This window comes from Ictidomys tridecemlineatus, chromosome 2 (genome assembly GCF_052094955.1).
Source record: "Ictidomys tridecemlineatus isolate mIctTri1 chromosome 2, mIctTri1.hap1, whole genome shotgun sequence".
Classification (NCBI taxonomy): Eukaryota; Metazoa; Chordata; class Mammalia; order Rodentia; family Sciuridae; genus Ictidomys; species Ictidomys tridecemlineatus.
This window is the reverse complement of record NC_135478.1, coordinates 48,682,076-48,707,950: the sequence shown is the minus strand read 5'-3', so window position 1 is coordinate 48,707,950 and position 25,875 is coordinate 48,682,076. Positions and strand designations below refer to the sequence as shown.

The window sequence follows — 25,875 nt, the reverse complement described above, 5'->3', positions numbered from 1 at the left end:
CAGGGCTTTCCATCATGTCCATAACCAGCAGAGCCTTCTTTAGGGCAGCTCATTACCCTCAGGAAGCACAGCCTGCTAGTCATCTGCCTAAGCCCTTCAATAACTCTCCTGTCACCCTTAGGCCAAAGGACAAAAATCTTCCAGCCAGCCATCAGGCCTTGCACCACTCAACCCTGGACTGTGTGTGCTTCAGAGCACTTCTCTCAGATCCTCAAGCTCGTTCCTGCCTCAGGCTTTAACAAGCTTCTGCTGGCTACATCCTCTCCCACCCCCCAATATTGGGAATTGAACCTATGGGTGCTCTACTACTGAATTTTATTTATTTATTTACTTACTTATTTATTGAGATAAGGTCTGCTAGGTCAGCAGGCTGGCCTTGGATTTGTGAATCACCTGCTTCAGCCTTCAAGTAGCTGGGATGCCAGGTGTACACCATGGTACATACAGCCCGCTCTGTGTGTCTGTATGTGTGTGTGTTTATTATTTTTCATACCAGGGATTGAACTCAGGGGTGCTTAACCACGGAGCCACATCCCCAGCCCCTTTTATATTTTATATAGAGACAGGGTCTCACTAAGTTGCTTAGGGTCTTGCTAAGCTGCTGAGTCTGGCTTTGAACTTGCAATCTTTCTGCCTCAGCCACTGGGATTATAGGCATGTGCCACAGTGTCCAACTTTGCCTGCTATATTTTGAATCTCCTTTGAAGTTACTCTACATTCAGATTGAGTTCAAGGGTAATTTCCTTAAGAAAGCCTTCCCTGGTTTTCTAAAATGCGTGCTTTTTTTTTTTTTAATTTAAATTCTAGACTGCAAGTTCCATAAGAACAAGAAATGTGCCTTATTGCTCAAAGTTACGTTCTTCAAGCCTCAGTAGTCACTAGATTAATATTTGTTGCTAATAGGATTTAATGCCTTGCTTTGAATCAAAAACTGTTTGGCTCTTTGACTTCTTATTCATACTAAAAAAAAAACTTGCGAGTTAGAAGGAACCTTAGGGAAAATTTACCTATCCCTTTCATTTTACATTTGGGAAACTAAGGTCCAAAGGGAGATGATGTAACCTGACACAGACAGCAAATAATGAAATAGCTCTTTGAATGGGAAGATAATTTTTCCTTAGCACAAAGGTTTCCAGGTGCCTGTCCAGAGACTTTTTATTCTATCAGTAGCCACCAAGAACTTACTATGCTTCAGGACAGAGCTGTTAAGTGCAATGACACATGTTTATAAAGAGCATCTTGTAATCAGAAGAGGATTTTTTTTTTTTTTTTTTTGGCTTATTTGTTTGGTCTGGGGACTATAGCCAGGGCTTGCTGCATGCTAAGAGCATGCTCCTCCACTGAGCTACATCCCCAGACCTCTTTTTAATTTTATCTTGAGACAAAGTCTTACAAGATTGCCTGGGCTGGTCTGAAATTTGCAATTCTTCTGCCTCAACCTCCAAGTAGCCGGGATTATAGGCGTGTACCAACGCATATGGCTTCAGTGTAGTTTTTAACTGAGTTTTTCATCCTTAAATTGCCCACATGCTCCAAACCTTTGGTTTGCTCAGTATCTGATATGGCTATTTATCAGTAGGGCACTGGGGCTCTTCTGCTTAGGAGAAAAACTATGTACATTTAACAGAGGTGCTAGGTGTCCACATAGGAACCTCGCCTTCTTTGTAGCATATAGGGGGCAAGGGGAACTTGGGGAAAATGACAAACATTTTAACCAAGTGCCTGAGTAACTTGATTGAACTCTACCCCATCCCATGATTCAAAATTCCTTTTTTACTTATGTTGGCACTTTAGAAATCTAAAAGTTTTTAACAGTTGGAAATTCAAATTGCAATATAATCATATACAAGGATTCACTGTGATGCTTTCGTTAAAACCAACAACAATAGGATAAACTTACAGGAATATGTGGCAATGTAATTGTGACTTCATCTCCTTTGCCAACCTGAAGCTCTCCTTCACAGGATGTGTCTATAGATGCTGGTTTAAAATCATCTAAAGATAAAGGAAAAGACCAGGTTATAAGAATAAGGGATTCTTGGACATTTTCATTTAAAAATTAATTTTTTTTTCTTCTTTTATTTTTTGAGGTACTGGGGATTGGACCCACAACCTTGCACATGCTAGGCAAGCACTCTACCAACGAGCTATTCCCCTAGTCCATTTTTATTTTATTTTGAGACAAGGTCTTGCTAAGTTGCCTAGGCTGGCCTCAAATTTGTGATTTTCCTGCCTCAGCCTCCTTAGTCACTGGGATTACAGATGTGAACCACCACATGCTCAGCTAAGAATTAAAATTTTTATTACATACATGGAAAGCAAAAATCATTTAGAATTCTTTAAAAACCATTTTATTATGGAAAACTTCACTTTGCAAAAATAGAGAGAAAAGTACAATAAACCCACAAGTACCTTCATTCAGTTTCAATAATTACTATCTCAGAGACAATTCCATATACTTTTGCTCCAACCCCCATATGATTATATTGGGCAGGGGGTAAAGGGGCCTAAACCATTTCCTTCTCTCAAGGGACAGTTGAAAACCAATGCCTCATTATCCACAATAAGGTGTTTTATTAGGGTAATGAAGATCAAAAGCAATGAAGCATATAAAAAAATACTTGATTGTAAATCCTATATGAAAAAGGCCACAGCATCATAAAAGCTAATTCCATTTTGCATAGAAGCTGTCAGAATTTGCCACACTTGCTGGACATGGCAGTACACCCCTGTAATCCCAGTGACTCGGAAGGCTGAGAGGGGAAGACTGCAGATTCACAGCCAGCCTCAACAACTTAGTGAGGCTGTAAACCTAGTGAGACTGTCTCAAAAGAAAAAAAAAGGGGGGGGGGGGGCTGGGGATGTGGCTCACTGGATAAGTGCCCTTGGGTACAGTAACTTGTAACAACAACAAAAAAAAATTTACTACACTCAATTCCATAACTTCTGTAGATATTCAGACCAGATAGATGGTTGGGCTGTATTTCCAAAGGTTATCCTGCTGATGTTTCTGAATCGCAGTTAAAGCACAACCCAAATAGCCATCTTACTTCACCTTTAACCCACACTTGCCTCAAACTGCAAGCCAGGAGTGTACATGAACATTTCCCTTCATTGGAGGAATAGATCAACTTAGCAAACTCAGGAAATGAAGACTTAATCACATTCCCCATATCCTCTTCTCTTTGAAAGGGCTGAATCTGCTATCAGTAAGAAGCACAGAAATGGCACAGCAAGAGGCCACACAAAGATGGAACTTCATTTTCTAACACACCCTCTTCCTATGTGTTGAGTCACATCTATTAGTTCCTCTGATGAAAACAAGCCTCAACCAATGTTAGCACTACAGGAAACCAGAAGCATGTGAATCACAAGGGGATGCTCAGTCAGCCAATTCCTCACAGCCAAATCTTCACCCAGGACAGAATATAAGTACCCCTCCTCAACAGTCTATAATCACGGAGAAGAAGGTCCAGCATAATGACTATTTCCACATTCTTTATGTCTGCTCTATTCTGTTTCCAAACATAGATCCAACCTTAACCTATGCCAGGTTCACAAATTCTAATTTTATTCTTCTCCACAAGGGACCTGGTCCAGAAACCAGGGTGGTGCGGGTGACCTCAAAAGACATCAGTTTAAAGGCACGAAAAGGCGTGGAGGTCGGGGGTGGCACGACGGATCTGACAGGGCGCAGAAAGGATGCAGATTCCTCGGTTGAAGTGGAGACACAGCAAAGTGTCAGGGTGACTAAAACCAAGACAGAAGAGGGTAGGAAAGCTGAAGAAAGCAGAGAACAGAATGAAACTGAAAGAAGCAAATGAGGCTTACAGCAAACGATAAATCTTTTAAATATGCAGCCCCACCACCACCACCACCATCACCTCTAGGATAATAGAAAGGGAAAAGGATTCGAGGGAGAAGAGAAGTTCGGTTTGGGAGTTGGGTCGAGAGGATGAAATAAGAAAGAGGCCAGTGACCTTCGGGGATCATGTTTAGGATTATAAGGTAAATGAACATTTGGGAGTGACAAAAGATTTTGTTCGGGAAGAGTAATCCAGAAAAGAAAAGAAAAAAAGAATGAAAGGAGCAAATCGGGGTCCCAGAGGATCTGGGGTAAAAGAGGGAGGAACTGACGCTGGCAGGGAAGTCCCTGCACCCCGGAGGGCCGAAGGAAGAAAGGAGGGAGCCGAGGATGGCATGTGGCGACTGGTGCGCTGACTTACAGCGGATGGTGTGGAAGGAGGCCCGTGGCCGCTTTTCGAAGCTCTCCCCGAGCCGCAGGCAATGCTCCTCGCGATCCAGCAGCGGGTTCGCGGTCCCGTTCATGGCCCCGCACCAGCCTCGCGCCCAGATCGGTTCTTTCTTGGCGCGGCCCCAGCACGAGCTCCCGGCACTGGTGCCCGGGAGGACGGTGCTCCCGGAACACCGCTCCGGAGCGCACGGACAGCCAAGCCGCCGCCCACCTGGGACCGGAAACGAGTCTCTGTGTCCGGACCCGGGAAGACTCTGAGAAAGCAAAGCCGCAGGACTTCCGGCGTTTGGTAGGTACTTCCGGGTTCCTAGCGGAAGTAGCAGAGGTGGTGCCATGGTAAGAGAAGTCCGCCGGGAAAATCCTAATTCGAAGTTCTCCTAGCTGGTTAATGAATGCTCAGGATGTTTCACCGCGGTTCCCGAATTCTATCTTCGAAGCCCGTGCTTGGCTGAGAGGTGAGTGTGCCCTGCCCTACCCTCTAGGTGAGTCAGGGAACCGATGGCGGTCGAGCCCAGAGCGTGGAGAACTAGGTTAACTCGAGTCTCATAGCTAATGTGGGCCGCTCTCCGCAGGTCCTTAGTGACACGTGCGGCCTAGTTTATCCCGAGTGTCCTGCGAGAGATGGGTCCTCGGGACATTAACCACGTGTCCTTGGGTCACTACCCCTACTTGGCGCCGCGATGGCGGTGAGAGGGCTTTGGTCCCCTAGAAAGCGCGACTCCCTCTGGTTCATGCGGCAGCTTCTTGTGATTGCGGTCAGAGCTTAGCTCTGTGTCCTCCCAGAAAGCCTGTCTCCGACCCTAAGGAAGCGCCGATCCTGCTTCTGTTGGGCGATTGACCACCCGCTTTCAGTCCGGGTAACTGTTGTGGTTGTTTTTTAAGTCACGCCTTTGACGGGCACCGAAGATGGATGAGTATTTTCTTTTCAAGGTTTCTCCGTCTATTCATGGGGGTGTTCTTTTTCTGAACCAAACCGACTTATTGTGATAAATAGTTGACTCATTCCGGTTTGAATTAGAGTTCGGCGCGTGAAACCGTCCTGGCTACTGAATGTAAGCCCTCTGAAGGTAGAAACTGTGTCTTGATCTTCTTTGTGACCTCTCCTCCTTTAGGGGGCAGGGTTTTGTGTAGAGACAGCATCTGGTGGTGTTTGATGAATGGAACCCAGCCTCTGAAAGTACTATTTTAGAACCATCGACCCTGCTAAAGAGCTCTAGAACCCCAATGAGCTTTTTTTTTTTTTTTTTCTAGGAAGCACCCTGTTTGATAAATAGAACCCAGCGTCTCCAACAACTATTATAGAGCCGGGTGCAGTGGCACACCCTTGTAATATCAGCTACTCAGGAGGCTGAGGCAGGAGGATCACAATTTGGAGGCTAGCTTTAGCAATTTAAAACATAAGAAAGGCTGGGGGTGTGACTGGGTGCTTAAGCATCCTTATGTTCTATCCCCTGGTACCAGGGGAAAAAAAAAAAAAGGAACTATTGTAGAACTACTAACTCTGCATTCTAAAGAATTGCTCTAGAACTCCTAGTGGGAATTTCATTTTTTTTTTGTATGAAGCACCCGTAGGCCTGAAGAGAACACATCTGAGAAAACCCTGTGTCTTCAGTGTCAATATGGATTCCTCAAATTATTCAAGGATGGAGAATCTTCATTAGTGTTAAATGCATTGCCACCAACATATGAGATGGCCTCATCACAAAGGAAAGGACTGCAGGCAAGAATTCTCAGTTCTGAAGAAGAGGAGAAACTGAAAAGAGACCAAGCTTTGGTGTCTGATTTTAAACAACAAAAACTGGAAAAAGATGCTCAGAAGAACTGGGACCTTTTTTACAAAAGAAATACTACCAATTTTTTCAAAGATAGACACTGGACTACCAGAGAGTTTGAGGAGCTAAGATTATGTAGGGAGGTAAGCTAATATTTCACCTTATCCTGAACTGTTCTTCATTTGGAACAGGTGTGTGGAAGAGGGGTGCTTTATTGCATTCCTGAAAGCAATGTGAAGTAGAAAATTCACGAAGTCTATCAAAATGCTTGGTACCTTAGGGAAGAAATATGTATTTGGTCTGTAGTTTTAGCAATTTTCAGCTAATGTTTAGAAGAGAGGACATGTGTAGATTTTTTTTTTTAAGGCTACTCTGAAAATTGTAAACATTAAATATTCATTTGTACTGAGTGAATTTAGTGACAAATTGAAAATAATAGCAATTAATGAACTATTTATTATGGCTCTTTTTCTAAGAAGACTTGTTTTCTCAAACTTTATACTAAATCTGTGAAGTGTATTGTTATTCCCATTTGTATGTAAAGCTGAGGCACAGAGCTATTGAAGTGATTGCCCAAGGATAGACTGCCGGGGCAGAGGAGGATTTGGGGTTTGAGTGCCCGTAGTTTAGCTTCAAAACCTCTTCAGTTAGCCAGTATATTGGGTTTTTTTCTGCACAGCCTGCCCAATGTTGGATGATGATATGTGAGGTACCGGTATGAACTTTTATGCTGTTGTTTATTATCTGTTCAGTGGGATGAAAGACTTTGTCGCTCACATTCTGGGCCTTTTAGTTTGGTTTATTTCTTCATTATTCAAATATAATGTATTATAACTTTGGGTTCTCTTTCACCAGTTTGAAGGCCAAAAATTAACCATGCTTGAAGCTGGTTGTGGGGTTGGAAATTGTTTATTCCCGCTTTTAGAAGAAGATATGAATATCTTTGCCTATGCCTGTGATTTTTCTCCAAGAGCAGTTGAATTTGTTAAGGTTGGTATACCATCTATGTGTTTTGCTATGTTCCTGTTTTCTTTTGTGTTTGACCTGCCCTTTGCATCCATTTGCCTAATTGCAGTTCTCTTTCCATTCCTCTCTCTGATGCTGATCAGTGTGAATGTAATTTTCCTTTTACATACATATGCAACACGTATAGAAATACATCTCTATTCAAGAAAAGTAGATACTTTACACCTGCTGTATAAACTTTTTCTTTGCTAAACTATTCTAAAGTGAATTACAAACATCAAGACTCCTAAATTTGTCTTACCAAAATAAGGCCTTTTTTAAAAAATATAACCACAATTAGCTTATATCCAGCAAAAATAACATTAATTCCCTAATGTCTTTAATACCTATCTCAGATTCAAATTTCCCCAAGTAGGTCCAAGTTATCTTTTTTTTTTTTTTCAATTTATTTTTTTAGGTATAGATGGACACTACACAATGCCTTTATTTTTATGTGGTGCTGAGGATCGGACCCAGGTCCCACCCGTGCTAGGCGTGCGCTCTACCACTGAGCCACAATCCCAGCCCCCCAAGTTATCTTATATAGCTATTTTCAATCCAGTCACAAATTACCTCTTACACTTCCCTTATGTCATTTAAATCTCCTTAGCTTAAAATGCTCCTGTCTTCCTTCCTGAACTATGATTTTTCCCACTGAGTTTTTGGAGATATCAAGTCAATTTTCTATAATAAGGCCTTAGGTTCCAAGTTGGTCTGATTGTTTCTTGGTATTGTTTAATTTGTTCCTTCTATCCTCTATATTTCATGTAAACTAAAAGTTAGGTTTAAATCAGGTAAAATTTGGATGCATAAATTTATTTATTTATTTATTTTTGTATTTTTAATTGTCAATTTTATTTATTTATATGCAGTGCTGAGATTTGAACCCAGGGCCTCACACATGCCAAGTAAGTGCTCTACCACTGAGCCACAACTCCAGCCCCGCATAAATATATTTATAGGTGATGTTGTATTTTGCATATTGCATCCTGTGAAGCGATAATATCTGGTGATCTCCTTACAAGCTGTAGTAGTCGTCTTACTCCCTAGGTTAAGGTAGCAATGCGTAATTCCCCTACTATAAGAATATTTTCCTTTTGCCATTAACAAATATGTGGGGGGCACTTTGACAACATGCACATCAATCTTTTGCAGTTTTAACATCCATTAGATCTTTAATAGTTGTAGATAGTGTCATATTTAATGTAACTTGATTTTTTTCACTCTACATTATTATGGCTTACAGTTTTTCATGTTAGTACATTAGATTACCACATTATATACATATCTGTTATAAAATTTCATAAAATGGATAGATATACTTACATAATAGTTACCTTGTTGTTATTCATCATTTATATAATTTCTAATTTTTTTCTCTTACAAATAGGGGGTTTATGTGATGGGTATCAAACATATGATTCCCAAAACATGTGTATACATTTCTCTGTGATGGACAATGGAAGAAGTAGAATTTTTTGGAAGAAGAATAAGCACATTTAAATTTTTATAGCTACTACCAGGATTTCTTCCAAAAATATCATACCAATTTATAATTTCACCAATAATTTATAAAGATACCATTTTCTCTATTCTCTCAATATTTGTTATCTGTCTTTTATTTTTGTCAATCTTTGGGCAAAAAGTAATGTCTCCATGTTTTGTTCTTTATTACCATAGATATTGAAGACCTTGCAATATGTAAATATATATTTTTTTCTGCCATGAAAAAAAAAGTACTTATCTTTTGCTGTTACCTCATAGCTCTTAAATGTTGTTTGGGTTCCCCCCCTCAACTTTATTCTTCCTTGCATTTTCAGTTTGTATAATTTCTATCATCTGTCATTAAGTTCACTGATTCTTTCCTAAACAGCAAGTGTTCCTACTGATGAACTTGTCAGAAGCATAATTATTCATTTTCTTGTCCATGTTTTTGGTTTGGGGCATTTATATTTGAGTTTCCATTAGTAAAATTACCTACCTAATCTTGCACATGGTCTATCTTTTCCATTAGAGCCTTTAACATTTTAATCATAGTTATTTTAAATACCCAAACTTTTAGTTCCATCATCTATGTCATGTTTGAGTCTAGCTCTAAAGATTGCTTTCTTCAGAATGTTTTTCTTGTCTTTGGTATGCCTTGTACTTCTTTCTTGAAGCTGGACATATTGGGGCAGGAGATACTGAGGTAATAGGAATTTGTAATAATCTAGCCAGGAGCTGGGGTGTGTTTGAAGCTGTAGCTATAGTTACTTGTGAGGTTTGTTGTTGCTATGGGCACCAGACTTAAAACCCTCTGGTGGCTTGCCTTTGGATATTCCCCTATCCTTTTCTCCAAATAGAGTCTGTCTCTCGCACTTTCCTGGATATTATTATTTGGGACTTCTTGGTGGGCCATGGGAGAGAGTATTATTATTCACTAATGCCACTCCGAGGTGCACCTGTGTCTCAATGGTATGACCTTCATATGTGTTTCTACTTACAGCTTTTCTTATCCATCGCTCTCCCAGCTGCAAGATGTATCTACCAATGTCCCCTCTTGATCTTGAGGCTGTTCTCCATGCAGACTGATTGGATTAGGGCTGAGTGGTTCTGTTGCCCGGGCTGCAGAAGTATTCTATAGTGTCCTTAGGTTGCAGGCCTCAGGTGACCTTTTCATGCAGATTCAGCATTTTTTTCCTTAAAGGATATGAGGAAAAACTACCACCAGGAAGCACTATCCTTTCCTTGAGAGCCTAGCACTATTACCCCTTTAGAGGGCTGGAAACAGTTCTATATTTTCACATTCCAGTGCCTGCTTTTGGTCTCTAGCAATTTGCCAAATTTCTAGTTTTGTCTGTCTAGGTAGAGGGCTTTTGCCTCAGGTAAGCCAGTGGTTGGGTCTTGTGTCTGCCTGTTAAAAATACATCTTTCTCCAGATTTTGGGCTGGTGGGTTCTGTGATCTCTGTCCTTTGATGGGTTCACAAAAATCATTTTTTTTTTCCTCTTTCCAGCTATTTTCTTGTAAGGGCAGGAGCTGTGTCTTCCCACTTCTGTGTATCTCTGAGCTAAAACTAAAAGTTGTAACACTAACTGAATGAGAAATTCATTTTCCTACTCTGATAATTATCACCTTCTTTATCTTTTTATCTTAATTGTTACATTTGTCATGTAAATGTTAAACTCTCCCACACACAGGTGTTTGGGGACTTTATTTTGTCTCAGTGATCTCCTTCTCAAACCGCATTGTTTTATTATTACTACATTTTGCAATATGTTTTGATGTTCCATGGTGTATCTCCTTTTTTATTTTAAAAATTGACTTTTGCTTTCAGATAAAATAGATTTACCTTGGTAAGTTCTTATAAGTCTATTGGAATTTGGTTGAGATTGCATTGGATCTATAAGTGGAATTATAAATAGAATTGACATGTTTTCAATATTGAATTTTCCCTTCCAGTAACTTTATGTATCTATCTAATCAGGTCCTCATTTATATGGAGGAACAACTTAATATTTTTCATGTGTTGAAGCCCGCCAACCAGAATATACCAGGAACATACTTGTAGCAAAAAAAAGAAAAGAAAAAAAAATTAAGTTTTCTTCATCAAAGGAAAATATGCTCCAGAAGAGCTGTGGGAGCCTCCCAAGAAGGGGAATTGGAAGGCTTCCCACAGGGTTTAGGCTTAAAGGGGATGATTCAGAGGATTAAGGAAGCACAGATCAATTTTATATTATCATCCCTCTGCAAGTACACATTTCTGAAATGCTCAGTTTTGAACAGTGATAGACTATATTCTCTCCTCAATTAAAAATGATTTGCTAAAATGATACCTTGCCTCTTGTTCTGAATAATGATGCTTTACATGGTTTTATCCAGTAAGAAGAACTGGTTTTATTTCCGTGTAGCAGTACGCAGCTAGAAATAGGATCTTCTTTTGATGGTATATGTTTTGTATATGTCAGCATGGTGGTTGCATTAAAATTCTTTTTTTGCTTTTTTCCCTCTCTAGCAAAATCCTTTATATAACACTGAGAGATGCCAGGTATTCCAGTGTGATCTCACTAAAGATGACCTTCTGGATCATGTACCACCAGAATCTGTGGACGTTGTCATGTTGATATTTGTGCTCTCGGCCATTCACCCTGATAAGATGCACCTTGTTTTACAAAACATTTACAAGGTTAGTGGTATGGGGTCTGTACTTGAGGGTTGGACATCCAGATCCCCAGGTTTACCTTCCCTCTGAGGTTTGTGTACTGTTGAGAGTCACAGGCTCTTCATTCTCACTATGCAGATTGTGTTTTCAGCATATGAAAAGGGGCTCTCTGGCATAAAATACCCACCATAACTTTGGATTTGTTCAGTGCTGTAACTGTTCTTAGAGTTTGGCCAGCCCTAGAGCAAGGATGATTTTGAGATCTGTGGAGGTGAGAGGAATAAGAAGTTCAGTGGATGCGAAGTTAAGAATGCCTAGACACAAAATCTGGTTTTACCACTTAGGCAAGTTCCTTCACCCCTGTTTCTTTACCTGTGAATGTTGAAATAATAGCTCCAAGATTTAGGATTTGAGGAAGATTGGATGAGATGGGTATAAGGTACTTAGCACAATGCCTAGAACATGGTAAGCCTCTTCAAAAGTCAGCCATTAGGATGTTGCTGCTGTCATTATTGTTAGTAACCTGGGAAGAATCCAAGCTGCTGTTGCTATCAGGAGGCTGCTATAGCACTCAGGAAGTAAAGATTCACTCATGAAGTCATGTGCCTTAAGACAAGCCATCTGCCATCTCTGAACCTCAGTTTCCTTGTCTGTAAAATGGGAGTGTCTCACAGAGGTGAAGGTGACATCATGAATCTGGGCACTTTATAAACTATAGTGGAAACTTACCTATTATAAACAATTTGTTGCAGTGTTGGTTAACTTTAAAAATCAGTTAAACCAAGAAATCTTTAAAAGTGTTAAACATTTTATTATATATTAAAATGTAGGGGCTGGGGGTATAACTCAGTTGGTAGAGTGCTTTCCTTGCATGCACAAAACCTGGGTTCAATCCCCAGCACGTACACACACACAAAAGTGTGAGTTTTCATCCTCACATCACTCCTGATGGAGGGCCAAGGCCCCCCTTTTTTTTTAAGGTATGGATGGACCATTAATCATTTACATAAACCATAAATAATATTTTTAGTGTTTTTAATTATTTTGGGAGGGTGGGGTGGTACTAGGGATTGAGCCCAGGGGATATTTACCATTGAGCTACATCCCCAGCCCTTTTTGGTTTTTATTTGGAGACAGGATCTCACAGAGGCTGGCTTTGAACTTGGCAATCCTTTTTCAGCCTCCCAAGCAGCTGGGATTGACCAAGCACCACACACCTGGCAGTTTTAGTGACTCTAAAAGTGGAATAATAAGCCTGGCACAGTGGCACATGCCTATAATTTCAGCTACTGGGGAAGCTGAAACAGAAGAATTACAAGTTTGAGGCCAGCCTGGGCAACTTAGCAAGATCCTGTCTCAAACAAAAAAGGGCTAGGGATGTAGCCCAGTGGTAGAGTGCTTGCCTAGCATGTGTGAGGCCCCGAGTTCAATCCCCAGTACCAAAAAAACAACAACAAAAAACGGTGAAGCAAGAACTTAAAAGAATTGGAAAGTAATCTAAGGGCAGATTCTATTGTTTTTATCCAGAGTTTCTCACACCTAATTGTGAAAGTTTGTTCAGCATTTCTTTATCAAGTCTTTTCAAAATGATCTTTTTATGGAACATTTAAGTGCTTCCTATTCATGTACATATTTCATTGTTATATATTCAAGTTACAGAATTATAATCTAAGTATTACTGGCATAAGCAAGTTTGGGAACAAAAACAAGTGACCAGTGTAAGTGTGCAGCTCACAGCAGGTTTGAGGAGTTGCTAAAATGCAGGAGCATGTGCTCTGCAAAATCCACAGCCTGCACCATTCAGGAAGTCACAGGCCACAATCACTCTGCATTCAGATGGAGATGAGATCAGTCAGCAAGTTGAGGAAGCTAGATGTTGGGTAAGAGAACTTCATTGAACTACACTGAACTCGGGTGCTTAACCACTGAGCCACATTCACAGCCCTTTTTCATATCTTATTTAGAGGCAGGGTCTTGCTGAGTTGCTTAGGGTCTCGCTAAGTTGCTGAAGCTGGCTTTGAACTCAGATCCTCCTGCCCCAGCCTTCCGAGCCAGGAGGATTATAGGCATGCACCACTGTGCTTGGCTCCTGGTATTAACTTGTAAAATTAGTATAAGATAGAAGTCACTATAAAACTAGAAGTCACTAGAAACCTATTAGGGAATTATTCTCTCTTATTTTTAAACATTTAGATCTCTGCACAACAATATTAGCCCTCTCCTTATGAGTTTTGTGAGTTTTTTTTCTTCCTTATTTCTACTCTCTCTGCCCCTGGTATCTGAACAGGTGAGAATTCAAAATGCTCCAGAACCTGGAACTTAAGCTAAAGAGGCAAAAAAAAAAAAAAAAAAAAAAAACAGCATCAGGGAAAACATGCTAGGAAATACCTGATTTGGAGGGTCAGGTGAGGGTGAAGGGTTATTGACATTGGAAACTACAGAGAAAACAAGAGAAGATGAGGAGCTTGAACAGAGAGTGACTTGTCCAAATTGAAAGTTTTTAGTTTGTTTTGTTTTTGTTTTTGGTACTAGGTATTGAACGCAGGGATGCTTTAACACTGAGCTATATTCCCAGCCCTCTTATTTTTTTTTTCAATTTTGTGTTAGGGTCTCACTAAGTTGCTGAGGCTGGCCTGAAACTTGCCATCCTCTTGCCTTAGTTTCCTGAGTCACTAGAATTACAGGAGTGTGCCACCACACATGGCTGGGTTATACTACTTGGTATTAACAAAGCATATTAGACATTACTGTGGGAGTAAATGGTATAAATAGGGTGGAGGACAAGATCTCAAGAAGAGAGAAGCCCAAATTGTGAAGAGGTCAGCATATTTGGAAAGATAATCCACATGTATATTGAAATTGACCAGAATTAAAAGTGGAATAGCAGTCAGATAATACAATAAACCAGAAAATACATTCCTCACAAAATGGAGGGAAATGACTCTGGAATCAATAGATGACTCAAGAAAAGATAGTAAGTGATACAAGGAGAAAGAAGAATTCACAGAAAATAGCAAGGCCTTGTGTTGGTACAAAGGTGATGGGAGAAAACAGCCTAACTTGAAAGGGGATGGTCAGGATTCTTCGAGAACAAGAATATGAAGGCTCTATTCAAAAGAGGTGATGGTGCTATATCAGGGATTTCATGAATGAAAGGTTTTCAGTATTAGGGAGGAGTTGGGGATAAGATAGGGGGGCATACAGTCATGTGTCACTTAACAAAATTCAATTTTATTATTGTGTAAAGTATACATTGAGTACATAGATGTTACAACTACTACACACCTAAACTTCATGGTATATATTTATATAAGCCTGTTGTTCCTTGGGCCACCAATATACAAAATAATACATGATTCAATCAAGCACAAGAGAAAAATGATGCATTCAAGAGACACAGTAAACAAGATATGTGAGACTGCTGCTACAGGTTTTTGTGGGATTTTGTTGTTGTTGTTGTTGTTTTGGTTCTGAGAATTGAACCCAGAGGCACTTAACCACTATGCTACATCCCCAGATCTTTTAAATATTTTATTTAGAGATAGTCTCACAAAGTTGCTTAGGGACTTACTAATTGCTGACTCTATCTTTGAATTCATGATCCTCCTGCCTCAGCCTCTAAGCTTACAGACATGTTCCACCATACCCAACTGCTGCTGCAGTTTTGAAATAAACTTTTTTTCCAATTTTTTATTTATTCTTTTTAGTTATACATGACAGTAGAATATATTTTGACATATCATACTTACGTGAAATATGACTTCCCATTCTTGTGGTTGTATCTGATATGGAGTTACACTGGTTACACATAGGAAAGTTTATGTACCACATTTTCTTTATCCATTCATCTATTTAAGGGCAAATTTTAAGTCGTCTGGGTATATACCAAAGAGTGGGATAACTGAGTCAAAAGGTGTTTCATTCCAAGTTTTCTTAAGAATCTCCATGCTGCTTTCCAGAGTGATTGTACCAATTTGCAGTCCCACCAGCAATGTATGTTAAGCTTTTTTAATAAGTAGAGGGAATATATTCTAAAATGAAAAGAAATACAACATAATATGATTTGAATGTGGATCAAGTGTGTTCTCCCTATGGTTCATGTGTTAGAAGCTTGGCTCCCTGTGTGGCAATATGAAAAATAGTGGAACCCTTGAAATAGGACCAATTAAAAGGTCCTTTGGTCATTTAGGGCTTCCCCTCAGAAAGGATTGAGGCAGTTCTTGTTGGATATTTGGTTAATTCTTTTAAAAGATTTGTTAAATAGAGAGAAAGCCTTGCTCCTCCTGCACTCTGGTTTCCCGTCTCACTGTGAGATCTCTTTCACACATGTTCTTCTGCCATCCAAAATTCAGAGCTGATTCCAGGATCATGCCCTTGAATCTCTATAACTGTGAACTAACTAAACCTTTTTTTAAATAAAGCTTCCCACCTCAGGTATTTCACTGAAGTAATGAAAAACAGACCAAGACATGTGGTTAAAACATAAACAATCATTAAGTGTTGTGTACCATACATAATTGCATGTGCTATACTTTTATACAGCTGGCAGTGTAGTATGTTTCTTTATACCAGCATCACCACAATAGCATAATATGTTGTGCTGTGACTATGACAGCTATGATGTCACTAGGTAATGGAAATTTTTCAGCTCCATTTTAATTTTGTAAGTCCACTGTCATATACGTAATCCATTGTTGACCAAAAATTCCTTACATGACATGTGACTATACTTCTACTCAACATTATACTGGAGGTGCTAATCAGCTCAAAAATATAAGATTTGATTTAAAAATTTGGGGCTGGGGAAATAGTTCAGTTGGTAGAGTGCTTGCTTAGCATGCTCCGGGTTCAATTCCCAGCACCACCAAAAAAAAAAAAAAAAAAAGACCCTAATTTAAAAATTTGAGAATGAAAAAGAAATTTGTTACTTGTAGAAATTATAAATTCTAATTTTCTGATCAAAAACTATTAGAACAGCTGGGTGTGGTGATACATACCTGTAATCCTAGCTATTTGAGAGGCTGAGGCAGGAGGATCGCAAGTTTGAAGCCAGCCTAGGCAACTTAGTGAGACCCTATCTCAAAAAATAAAGGACTGGGGGTGTAGCGCAGTGATAGAGCAACACTGGGTTTAGTTCCCTGGACTGCCCCCCCCACCCCCCACCCCTAAGAATCACAAAAGTATAAGAAGAATGTATTGATGTCATAGAACAGTACACTTAAAAAGTTAAAATGATTAAGTTTATGTTATATATATTTTGCCACATAAAAAAGGGAGTAACAGGGGCTGGGGCTGGGACTCAGGGGTAGAGTGCTTGCCTACCATACGTGAGGCATTGGGTTTGATCCTCAGCACCACATAAAAATAAATAAAATAAGGCATTCTGTCTATCTACGACTACAAAGAGTGTGGGGGGGTGAGTAACATGCAATATGTGCTCTGATTTTTTTTTTAATTTCCTGTTATATTGCTTAAGTAATTGTCATTTGTTTTGACTGCTGTCTGTGTTCCATTACATCAGGGCCTGCAAATGACAGCCAGCAATCAAAATCTACTTTTTTAAAAAAAATTTTGTTTTGAGACAGAATCTAAATAAGTTGTCCAGGCTGACCTTGAACTTGAAATTCTTCTTCCACAGCCTCCTAAGTAGCTAAGTAGCTGGGATTACAGGCCTACACTGCCACATCCAGTCCAAATCTGTGCTTTTATATTAAGATCAGTTATATAATACAAAGAAAATGTGATTTGTTCAAAAAAGATCTTTTAAAAAAAAATTAAAGAATTCCTACAATGAAATCTGACAAATGTATGAGAGTAAATTTTATACATAGCACATTGAAGGTCATTTAAGAAAATTTGTATGACTGGGCACAGTGGCACACACCTGTAGTACCAGTGATTTTGGAGGCTTTGGGAGGAGGATTGCAGGTTCAAAGCCAGCCTCAGCAACTTAGTGAGGCCCTAAGCAACTTAGCAAGACCCTGTCTCATAAAAAATAAAAAGAGCTAGAGATGTGGCTTAGTGGTTAAGTGCTCCTGGGTTCAATCCCCAGTACCAAAAAGAAAAGAAAATTTATATGGAGAGAAATACTGTGTTCAGGACATACTCTATATTTCTTCCATAGGTAAACTATTCAATTATACTAAAAATCCCTGCAAATTTTATTTTTTGTCGGATTGTTTTTTAATTGGGAGAGGTGTGGGTTTGAGGAAATTGAGAAGCTGATTTTAAATAGTCATGAAAGACCAAGTAGAGCCAAAACACTCTTGAAGAAGAATGAAATAGGGGGATTTATTCCTTGCCAGTTATAGACTTATTATAGCTATAATAATTAAAGACAGAGTGGTGTTGGCAGGAGGACAGATTCACAAATGGAGTGTGATGCAGTTTAGAAATTGTTCCCTATAGATATGGAAAATTGATGTATGATAGTTGAAAATCATTAGGAAAGGTAGAAACATTGGTTATTTATAGGAGGGGACGAATTGGATTCCTACTTCAGACCTATACAAAATTCATTCTCAAATTAATTAAAGACTTACATGAAAAAGAAGTTTAGCTACATGTGGTGGCACATGCCTGTAATCCCAGCAATTTGGGAGGCTGAGGCAGGAGGATCGCAAGATCAAGACTAGCCTCAGCAACTTAGTGAGGTCCTAAGCAATTTAATGAGACCCTATCTTAAAATAAAAATTAAAAAGGGCTGGGGATGTGACTCAGTGGTTAAGTGCCCCTGAGTCCAATCCCTGGTACCAAAAATTGGAGGACTAGAGATGTGGCTTAGTGGTTAAGCACCCCTGAGTTCAATACCCAGTACCCCCATCACCACCAAAAGTTTAAAACTTTCAAGAGAAAATATGACCTCAGAGTGGGAAAAACTTCAAAGAAGACCCAAAGCATTTTAAGCATAAAGATGATGTTAGTAAAAATGAAGGAAAAGAAAAAGGAATTTCTACTGTTCAAAGACAATATTAAGAAACTAAAAAGACAAATTGGGAAAAGTAATTTATACAACTGGCAAAAGATTAGTATCTAGAATACATAAAGAATTCCTGTCAGAATGAAAGACAGTTTAATAGAAGAATGGGCAGATACTCATAGTCATTTCATAGACCGGTAAGTTAACACATAAAAAGATGATCTCAGTGACCAAGGAAATGTAAGGTAAAATCATAAGGAGATACCACTGGATTAATAAAATTTAGAAGTTTGATAAAGCCAAGTATTGATGAGAATATGCATCTGCAGAACCCCTTGTACTTTTCTGATACAGTAACCAGTTTCGAAGTCAATTTGACCTAATGGAGGAGGCATACATTGTAGTATGTTCAGACAGTTGGAGCACCACACAGCACTGAAAGACAATGACCTCAGCTATAGGAATGACATGGGTTAATTTTCAAAAAGCAAGTTGTTGTCTGGGCATGGTGGCACACAACTGTAAGCACAGCTATGTAGGAGGCTAAGGCAGGAGAATGGGGAGTTCTAAACCATCCAGGGAAACATAATGAAATCTGTCTGGAAAGGAAAAACAGGGTAAAAAAAGCACATTGCTTACAGCATGATGTGTTTTTGAGCATCCTCTCATTCCACTCACCCCTTTCTTTCCACCATTGAGAAAAAAAAAAGAAAAGTAGTAGATTAATAATGCAAATGTAGGCTGGTGGATTTCTAGGGCAGGTAATCTAGTGAAACCTATGAACCCCTCAGAATGTTAGCTGCCTGTTTTAGTAGGTTAAAGTAGGTTACAAGGGAAATTTATTAAAATACAGTTTCAATCATATTTGTTATGCTGTGATTTTTAATTAACACATTATATTAACACATTAATTCGAAAGCTCTTTAGTGGTGATCTAGTAAATACCATACTATTTATTTATTTATTTATTTGGGCACACTCTGTATAAATTTGTTTAATGCAAAACAAATTCTTGACAAGGTTTTAACAGAGTTTTCAACATCAGTACAGATAAATGTAATATATTCCTCAGGTTTAGACATTGTTATTTAAAATGTATATGTGTTGGGCTGGGCCTATGGCTCAGTGGTAGAACGTTCGCCTAGCAAGTGTGAGGCCCTGGGTTTGATCTTCAGCACCACATAAAAATAAATAAATAAAGGTATTGTGTCCAACTACAATTAAAAAATAAATATTTTTTAAAATAAATTTTAAAATGTACATGTGTGTGTGTGCATATCAAGGCAATATGGTAGTGTTCTCAAATTATTTTATTTACTTACAGAAACTGCATGATAAATTTTACACTGAAATACAAGTTTGCTTGACACCTCTTTATCATTTTGTCTTATTGCTCTCTTGCAACTCATGTAGTAGCCTCACTATAAAGTCTCCTTTTGGACTCCAGATGTTTGTGTACTTCAAAAGGAAAAGCAACAAACAGTTTTGCAAAGCTTCTTAGGTACAAAATGAACTAAGTAGCAGTGCCAAATTTAGTCTTCTGAAGAACAAGTAATGTGAAACCATACAATTTTTAAGTAAAAATGAATGTAAATTTAAGTATATGCAAGGACTGCACCATGATGCAAGGGATTGTTTGTGCAGGGGTTGTTTGTTGTACTAGCAATGGAACCTAGAGTCTTGGACATGCTCCGCAAGGGCTTACCACTGAGCTACATCCCTAGCGTTTTTTTATTTTGCAATAGGGTCTTGCTAAATTGACAAAGCTGGCCTTAAACTTGGGATCCTCCTATGCCTCAGCCTCCCAAGTGGCTAGGATTACGGGCATGGGCAATGGCACCAGGCTATTTTGGGGTTTTTTGGTCAAAATTTTGGTTGCCTGAATTCATAATTAAGGAAGTACTAACTTTCCATTGGAAGCAGTGAAAATAAAGATATAACTTTGCTTTCTACTTAAATTCACAGTACTCTGATCTCTAATCTTCAACCTTTTGGGCCTGTGGACTTGAGATTCAGAATTTCTGTGTTAAGAAAGGCAGGGTAATGGTGCAGAGGAGGAGTTTACAGGTGTATTGATAATGGTCTGATTCTTAAATTGGATGAAAAGTCATTTATAATTTTACAACTTATGTATGTTGTCTATAGTTTTATATTTTCCTGAGGTTTAATAGTCATGTAATAAGTACTCCAGACAAGTTAGAGGGATTTTTTCACATGCATATACTCATGTAAACCCCAACTAAATATAGAATGTTTCTAGCATCTCTGCAGGCTTCCCGGCGCCCTCACGCCACCCCCAGAGACCCTAGGTGACCAGTTTTCTAACCTCCATCTTCATGGATCAGTTTCATCAGTTCCTGAACTTCTTTTCATGGAAACATACAGTGTGTGTGTGTGTGTGTGTGTGTGTGTGTGTGTATGTATTAGTAGTATGAAATATTGTATTAAAAAAGAAAAACAAAAAACTGAGCCCCGGGTATAGTGGTGGCACATGCCTGAAATCCCAGTGGCCTGGTAGGCTGAGGCAGGAGGATCCTGAATTCAAAGCCAGCCTCAAAAACTTAGCAAGGCCTTAAACAATTCAACAAGACCCTGTCTCTAAAATTTAAAAAAGGCCTAGGAATGTGGCTCAGTAGTTAAGTGCCCCTGGGATCAATCCCCAATTCCAAAAATTTTAAACAGAAAAAAGAAAGAAAAACTGGACTCAGGCTGTCCCAGACCATTATTTTTTTTTTTTAGTAACAAATTTCATCTCAGCATTCCTCCTATTTTTTACTCTTCGATAGATTTTTTTTTTCTTCCATATCTGGAATGAGTTTATAGCAGCAGTGATTGCTTTCTCATTCAGTGGTTTATTTATTTGAAATCATATGTTTCATCAGGAAATTTCTAGAGGGAGAAGCAATTTGCAACCTCTAATGATAAGACACCCTATGAATTGCTCTGAGACCCTTACATGAATAGTCACAGAAATAAGCTGTTTTAATATAAATTTAATCACTCCAAGCTATTAACACCAGCTGGAAATTTTTTTTAAAAATCTTTGGAAGAGTAAAGGAAAGATGGGCTAGATTTGCCATCAGAAGACCTGATCTTTAGTCTTAAAATTATTAGCTTGCCTTGAGTTGTTCGGGCAAGTAAGACATCTTTACTCTGAGCCAGCCTTACCAAAAAGTGGGTTTAATAGGACCTAATCTGCTCACCCTTGGAGTTGTTGGAATGAAAAAAACTGACATTGGAAAATGCCTGATTAACTACAGTATAATGATCTAAAGAGGCATTAGTATCATAATTTATTTTACAGATGAGAAAATATATTCAGAGGGATGAAATTACTTTGCCTTCAACTAGTTAATGGAAGAACTGAGATTTGAGTCAAGATTTCCAAATTCCAGAGTGAGTGTTATTTCCCCTGTACCATGTAGCCCTTTCTTCTGAAATGAAGAATAAGTCTCATGTGAACTAAATGTTTTCAGAGTTTTTCTTTCTTAATTATTTACATTCTAAAACATAGCATTTCTAACCAAGGTAAGAATGTTTTTATCTGAGACTCTTTCTTTACTGACACCATTTTTAAAAGACATGCTATTATCAATAAGAGTTTACTAAATGAGAAAATCTGCTCAAACAGTCATGGATAATCTTTCCTCTTCTACTCAGGAGGAGAGAATACATCTAACTAGTTCTAGAAAATTTGATAGCCCCAGGGGGGCTGCAGATATAGCACAGTTGGTAGATTGCTTGCCTCACACGCACAAAGGCCTGGGTTTAATCCCCAGCCCCACCAAAAAAAAAGAAAGAAAATTTGATAGCCCATCACAAACTTTTCCAAAGGAGACAAATCTATTATAATAGGTTATATATGTTCATTTTAAAATAGATGCTTACAAACCATCTTGTTGATGTATGATGAGTGCGAATAGATTTAATAAAAATCAGCACACACACACCCGCTTCCTGTTCCCTTTCATTTGGTAGTGTTAAGCCACTTGAAAGAATTTTCACATAAAAAGCAAGTGTCAAAAAAAAAGTGCCCCAATGTGTACTACTTTTCATTCTGAAAAACAGGTAGCCATTTCCTTTGTAAAGTGAGCTGTACTCATACCCTACTGATCTTTCCTTCTGATTTTTGACACATCTACTCTGACATCTTGTCTCTGAAGGACTTTTTTTTTTTTTTTACTACATTGGTATTATCCTGCTAATTCTTTTTTTTTTTTTTTTTTTTTAATTAGCTACACTCCGAAGGACTTTTGTGTGGGACTCACCACCTGGTCCTGATACTAGTCTTCTTTGAGATGTTGCACTATAGCCTGATGATCTACTTACCCAGTCCTGCATAACACAGGAAGAATATGAAAATTGACCTTTCCTTTCTGTACCTCTCTTGTCTAGTGTGAAGAGTGACTCATCCCCCATCCCCCAGGACTAACAGAAGTATCTGTTCCACAGTATGAAACCTTTTGACCTAAGTGTGAGTCCTGACTCCCCTACTTAGTAGCTAGTGGATGATGATGGGGGCGCAGATGGCTTAACTTTTTCAAGAGTCGTTTTCCTCACCTCACATGAGGATGACAGTCATGCTCCTTCATTTCAGAATTGGGTGAAGATCTAATGAGGAAACATCTGGCAAGCTGTCAAGGGCCAGACATGTATCAGTTATGTGCATAGCAGGTGAGCTGCAAGTTATAGCACAGTGAAATCAGAGCTGAGATTCTGAATGAGAAAAACCAGCCTAAAAATATGACGACATATTTTACTTTTTACTGAAAAAAACAAAAATGACATATTATTTTTTAAAAGAAATTTTGATGATTGAGTATTACCAGGTAGCCAATAAATGCGCTTCAATGAGGACAATATCCTTTGGTATTGCCTTTTGCATTTTAATTGTATGACACTGGACTTTTCAGAGTGTTTTTAGAGGTGCTGAAGAAGTATCTCCAATATTATGGAGGCTCTGCCAGGTCTTCCTATCCCTTTTACTGGCATGCCCTTTTCCTACATATTATTATGGGTAATTCAGTCTAGACCTTTTTCTAATTGCCACCAATTTATAAGTTATTTTGAATTCCTAACTTAATCTTTTTACTTTGTTTAGCTGGGGTCCCCAGAGTTACTCACAGCTCATTTTTCTTTCATAGGTATTAAAACCAGGCAAAAGTGTCTTGTTCCGTGACTATGGACTGTATGATCATGCCATGCTTAGGTTTAAAGCTGGAAGCAAACTTGGAGAAAACTTTTATGTTAGACAAGATGGAACCCGATCATATTTTTTTACTGATGGTAAGATGAATGGAATCTATCCTTAAAATGTTTTATTTTTTATGTCTGATATGCTTGATTACATTATCACTGCAGTAAGGGTGGGGAGGGCTTATAACTGTACTTAGCACGTGCACAAGTCCTTGGGTCAAGCTCAGTGCACACCTCTTACCCAGCACCTGGGACAACAAACAAAGCTTCTTGGTGACAGGGCCTAGTTAGTGAGTCTGGGATAACGGACAGGCTCTGACATGCCATGTGGATTCCTTGTGGCAGCTGTGCTGGAAAAGGAGAGAGGGCAAATCAGAAACTTCATTTTGTTCAGTTTAAAGCAAATAAGGCAAATATAATGCCTTAAGATTACTTTCCAAGATCATAAAGGCAAGTAACCTTTTTTTTTTTTTTTAAGATGTTGATAGACCTTTATTTTATTCATTTATTTATATGCGGTGCTCAGAACCGAACCCGGTGCCTCACACATGCTAGGCAAGTGCTCTACCACTAAGTCACAACCACAGCCCCAAGTAACCTTTTTTTTTAATAAAAGTAATTTGATCTGCCAGGCATGGTGGCTCAGGACTATAATCCCAGCTACTCAGGAGGCTGAGGCAGAAGGATCCCAAGTTCGAAGCCAGCCTCAGCAACTTAGTAAGGCCCTAAGCAACTTGTTGAAGCTTTGTCTCAAAATAAAAAGGGCTGGGGATTTGCTCAATGGTAAATTGCCCCTGGGGTAAATCTCCTGTATACCCCCCCCCCCCAAAAAAAATGTAATTGGATCAGTTTTTAAATATACAAATTTGCTTTATAAAGAGATATTTACATTATTTTGAATAAGAAAATTATCTATTTCCATCTTTTAAGTGTTTCAAACATTAGTTTTAAATCTACATAATTGGGGCTGGGATTGTGGCTCAGCAGTAGAGCCCCCGCCTAGCATGGGCAGGACCCCAGTTCGATCCTCAGCACCACATAAAAATAAAGGCATTGTGTTGTGTCCATCTACACCTAAAAAATAAGTATTAAAAAAAATCTACATAATTATCTGAGTCATAGATAATTGCAGAAGATATTTTAATATCTTTTAATGCTTCTGGTCACTAAAATCTGATTAAACTAATTCAAAATAATTGAGAAGCCAAGCACAGTGGCACACTCCTGTAATCTTAGTGGCTTGGAAAACTGAGGCAGGAGGATCACAAGTTCAAAGTCAGCCTTAGCAACTTAGTGAAGCCTTAAAGCAACCTAGGCCCTGTCTCTAAAAACCTTAAAAGGAAGGGATGGGATGTGGTTTTGTGGTTAAGCACCCCTGGATTCATCCCCTGGTACCAAAAATACATAAATATAAATAATTGAGAAAACAGTAATGTCTGTAGAGTGCTTCAGAGTAGTGATACTCTTAGTAAGAGTCTTTATTTTTCACTCTGGTCATAGATTTTCCTCCTTCCTGTTACCAGGACATTGAGCACTGTTGGCCTCTTTGTCTTGTAGAATTCCTGGCTCAGCTCTTTGTGGACACAGGTTATGAAGAAGTGGTGAACGAGTATGTGTTTCGAGAGACGGTGAATAAAAAGGAGGGCCTGTGTGTGCCGAGGGTTTTCCTTCAGAGCAAATTTCGAAAGCCTCTGAAGAACTCAAAGCCTGCAACCCTGGGCCTGGATCACCTGGCTGGGAATTGTGCCTCCCCTTGAGGAGAGGAGAGCTTGAAATTACTTTTTTAAGTTTATATATTTTTATACTTTAATTTTTTAAATTGGTATATATAATTCATGCATTTAAAAAAGGAGCAAGCGGGTGACTGCTACTAGAAATGCAAATAAAACTTCAAAGCCTGAAAGCAAACAAAGTTTCATGGTATAACAAAGTTTAGCTATGTCATCCAACTGTAAAATTCCACATAGGAAAGCGTTAAGAACCCTGTAGCACTCAAGAAAGATCCTTGTCATTACTCATATAACTCTGGAAGAGTGCTCCAGGCAGCATGACAGAGAGCCGTATAGAAAAATGAGGCCAAATCGACTAAAATAACACATCCACATGTATTTTTAGACTGAAGGATTGTTCTCTTTTTCCAGTGTCTTATTTGCCCATTTAATTCATTTATGTATCTCTACAAGGTCGGGATTGCAACACATACCATTTTGCTATGTCTGTACTCAAGAGCCACCCTGACATTCTCCCTGATTCTTGATACCCTCTAATTGGGCCAGTTCCTGACCACACTTTCCCCTAGGAGAGAGAGGCAAACGCCACCACCTGTCTCCACATCCCGACTCCCATCTGTCCAGTGCAGCTAATCTCTAGTTCAAAGTTCGAATTTTAGGGCTATGAAGGGGCATTAGAATGGATTGGCCTAATTCCCTATTTGGAAATAAGAAGTGGCTGGGGGAACTCAGGCTAAAACCCAATAGCTAGTGTGGTGGAATATGGGGAAATGCCTGAATTGGTCTGCTGCCCTGTCTCTGCCCCTGTCTTGCCATATAATGACTTTTTTACTATGAAATAAAATGAGTTTTGTTTTT

The 25,875-nt window shown here is 39.0% G+C and overlaps 2 protein-coding genes across 5 annotated transcripts in view; one reads left to right on the top strand and one right to left on the bottom strand.

Annotated features, from left to right (window-relative positions):
• The window catches only part of Eaf1 (ELL associated factor 1), a 13,883-nt gene extending 9,278 nt beyond the window's left edge, over positions 1-4,605 (bottom strand). Inside the window, exons 1-2 of the mRNA XM_005317169.5 lie at positions 4,227-4,605; positions 1,901-1,995 (exon numbers count right to left, since the gene is read on the bottom strand). Coding sequence (XP_005317226.2) covers positions 1,901-1,995; positions 4,227-4,590 — 459 coding nt within the window. The 5' untranslated portion in view covers positions 4,591-4,605. The remainder of the gene's footprint in view (positions 1-1,900; positions 1,996-4,226) is intronic.
• Mettl6 (methyltransferase 6, tRNA N3-cytidine) lies at positions 4,570-25,875 on the top strand. Of its 4 annotated transcripts, XR_002484713.3 has the most exons (8): positions 4,570-4,710; positions 5,819-6,170; positions 6,883-7,017; positions 11,026-11,196; positions 21,396-21,487; positions 22,487-22,565; positions 22,689-22,765; positions 23,236-23,296. XR_002484713.3 is itself a non-coding variant. In XM_005317170.5 (6 exons), exons 2-6 carry the CDS (start codon positions 5,946-5,948, stop codon positions 25,042-25,044), a joined length of 873 nt encoding a protein of 290 aa, XP_005317227.1. In that variant the 5' UTR covers positions 4,570-4,710; positions 5,819-5,945; the 3' UTR covers positions 25,045-25,875. The 4 variants fall into 4 exon arrangements, 2 of the variants coding, with proteins under 2 accessions (XP_005317227.1, XP_077894639.1); XR_013434469.1 differs by lacking the exon at positions 23,236-23,296 and having other exon boundaries at positions 22,689-22,833; XM_005317170.5 differs by lacking the exons at positions 21,396-21,487; positions 22,487-22,565; positions 22,689-22,765 and adding an exon at positions 24,845-25,875 and having other exon boundaries at positions 23,236-23,377.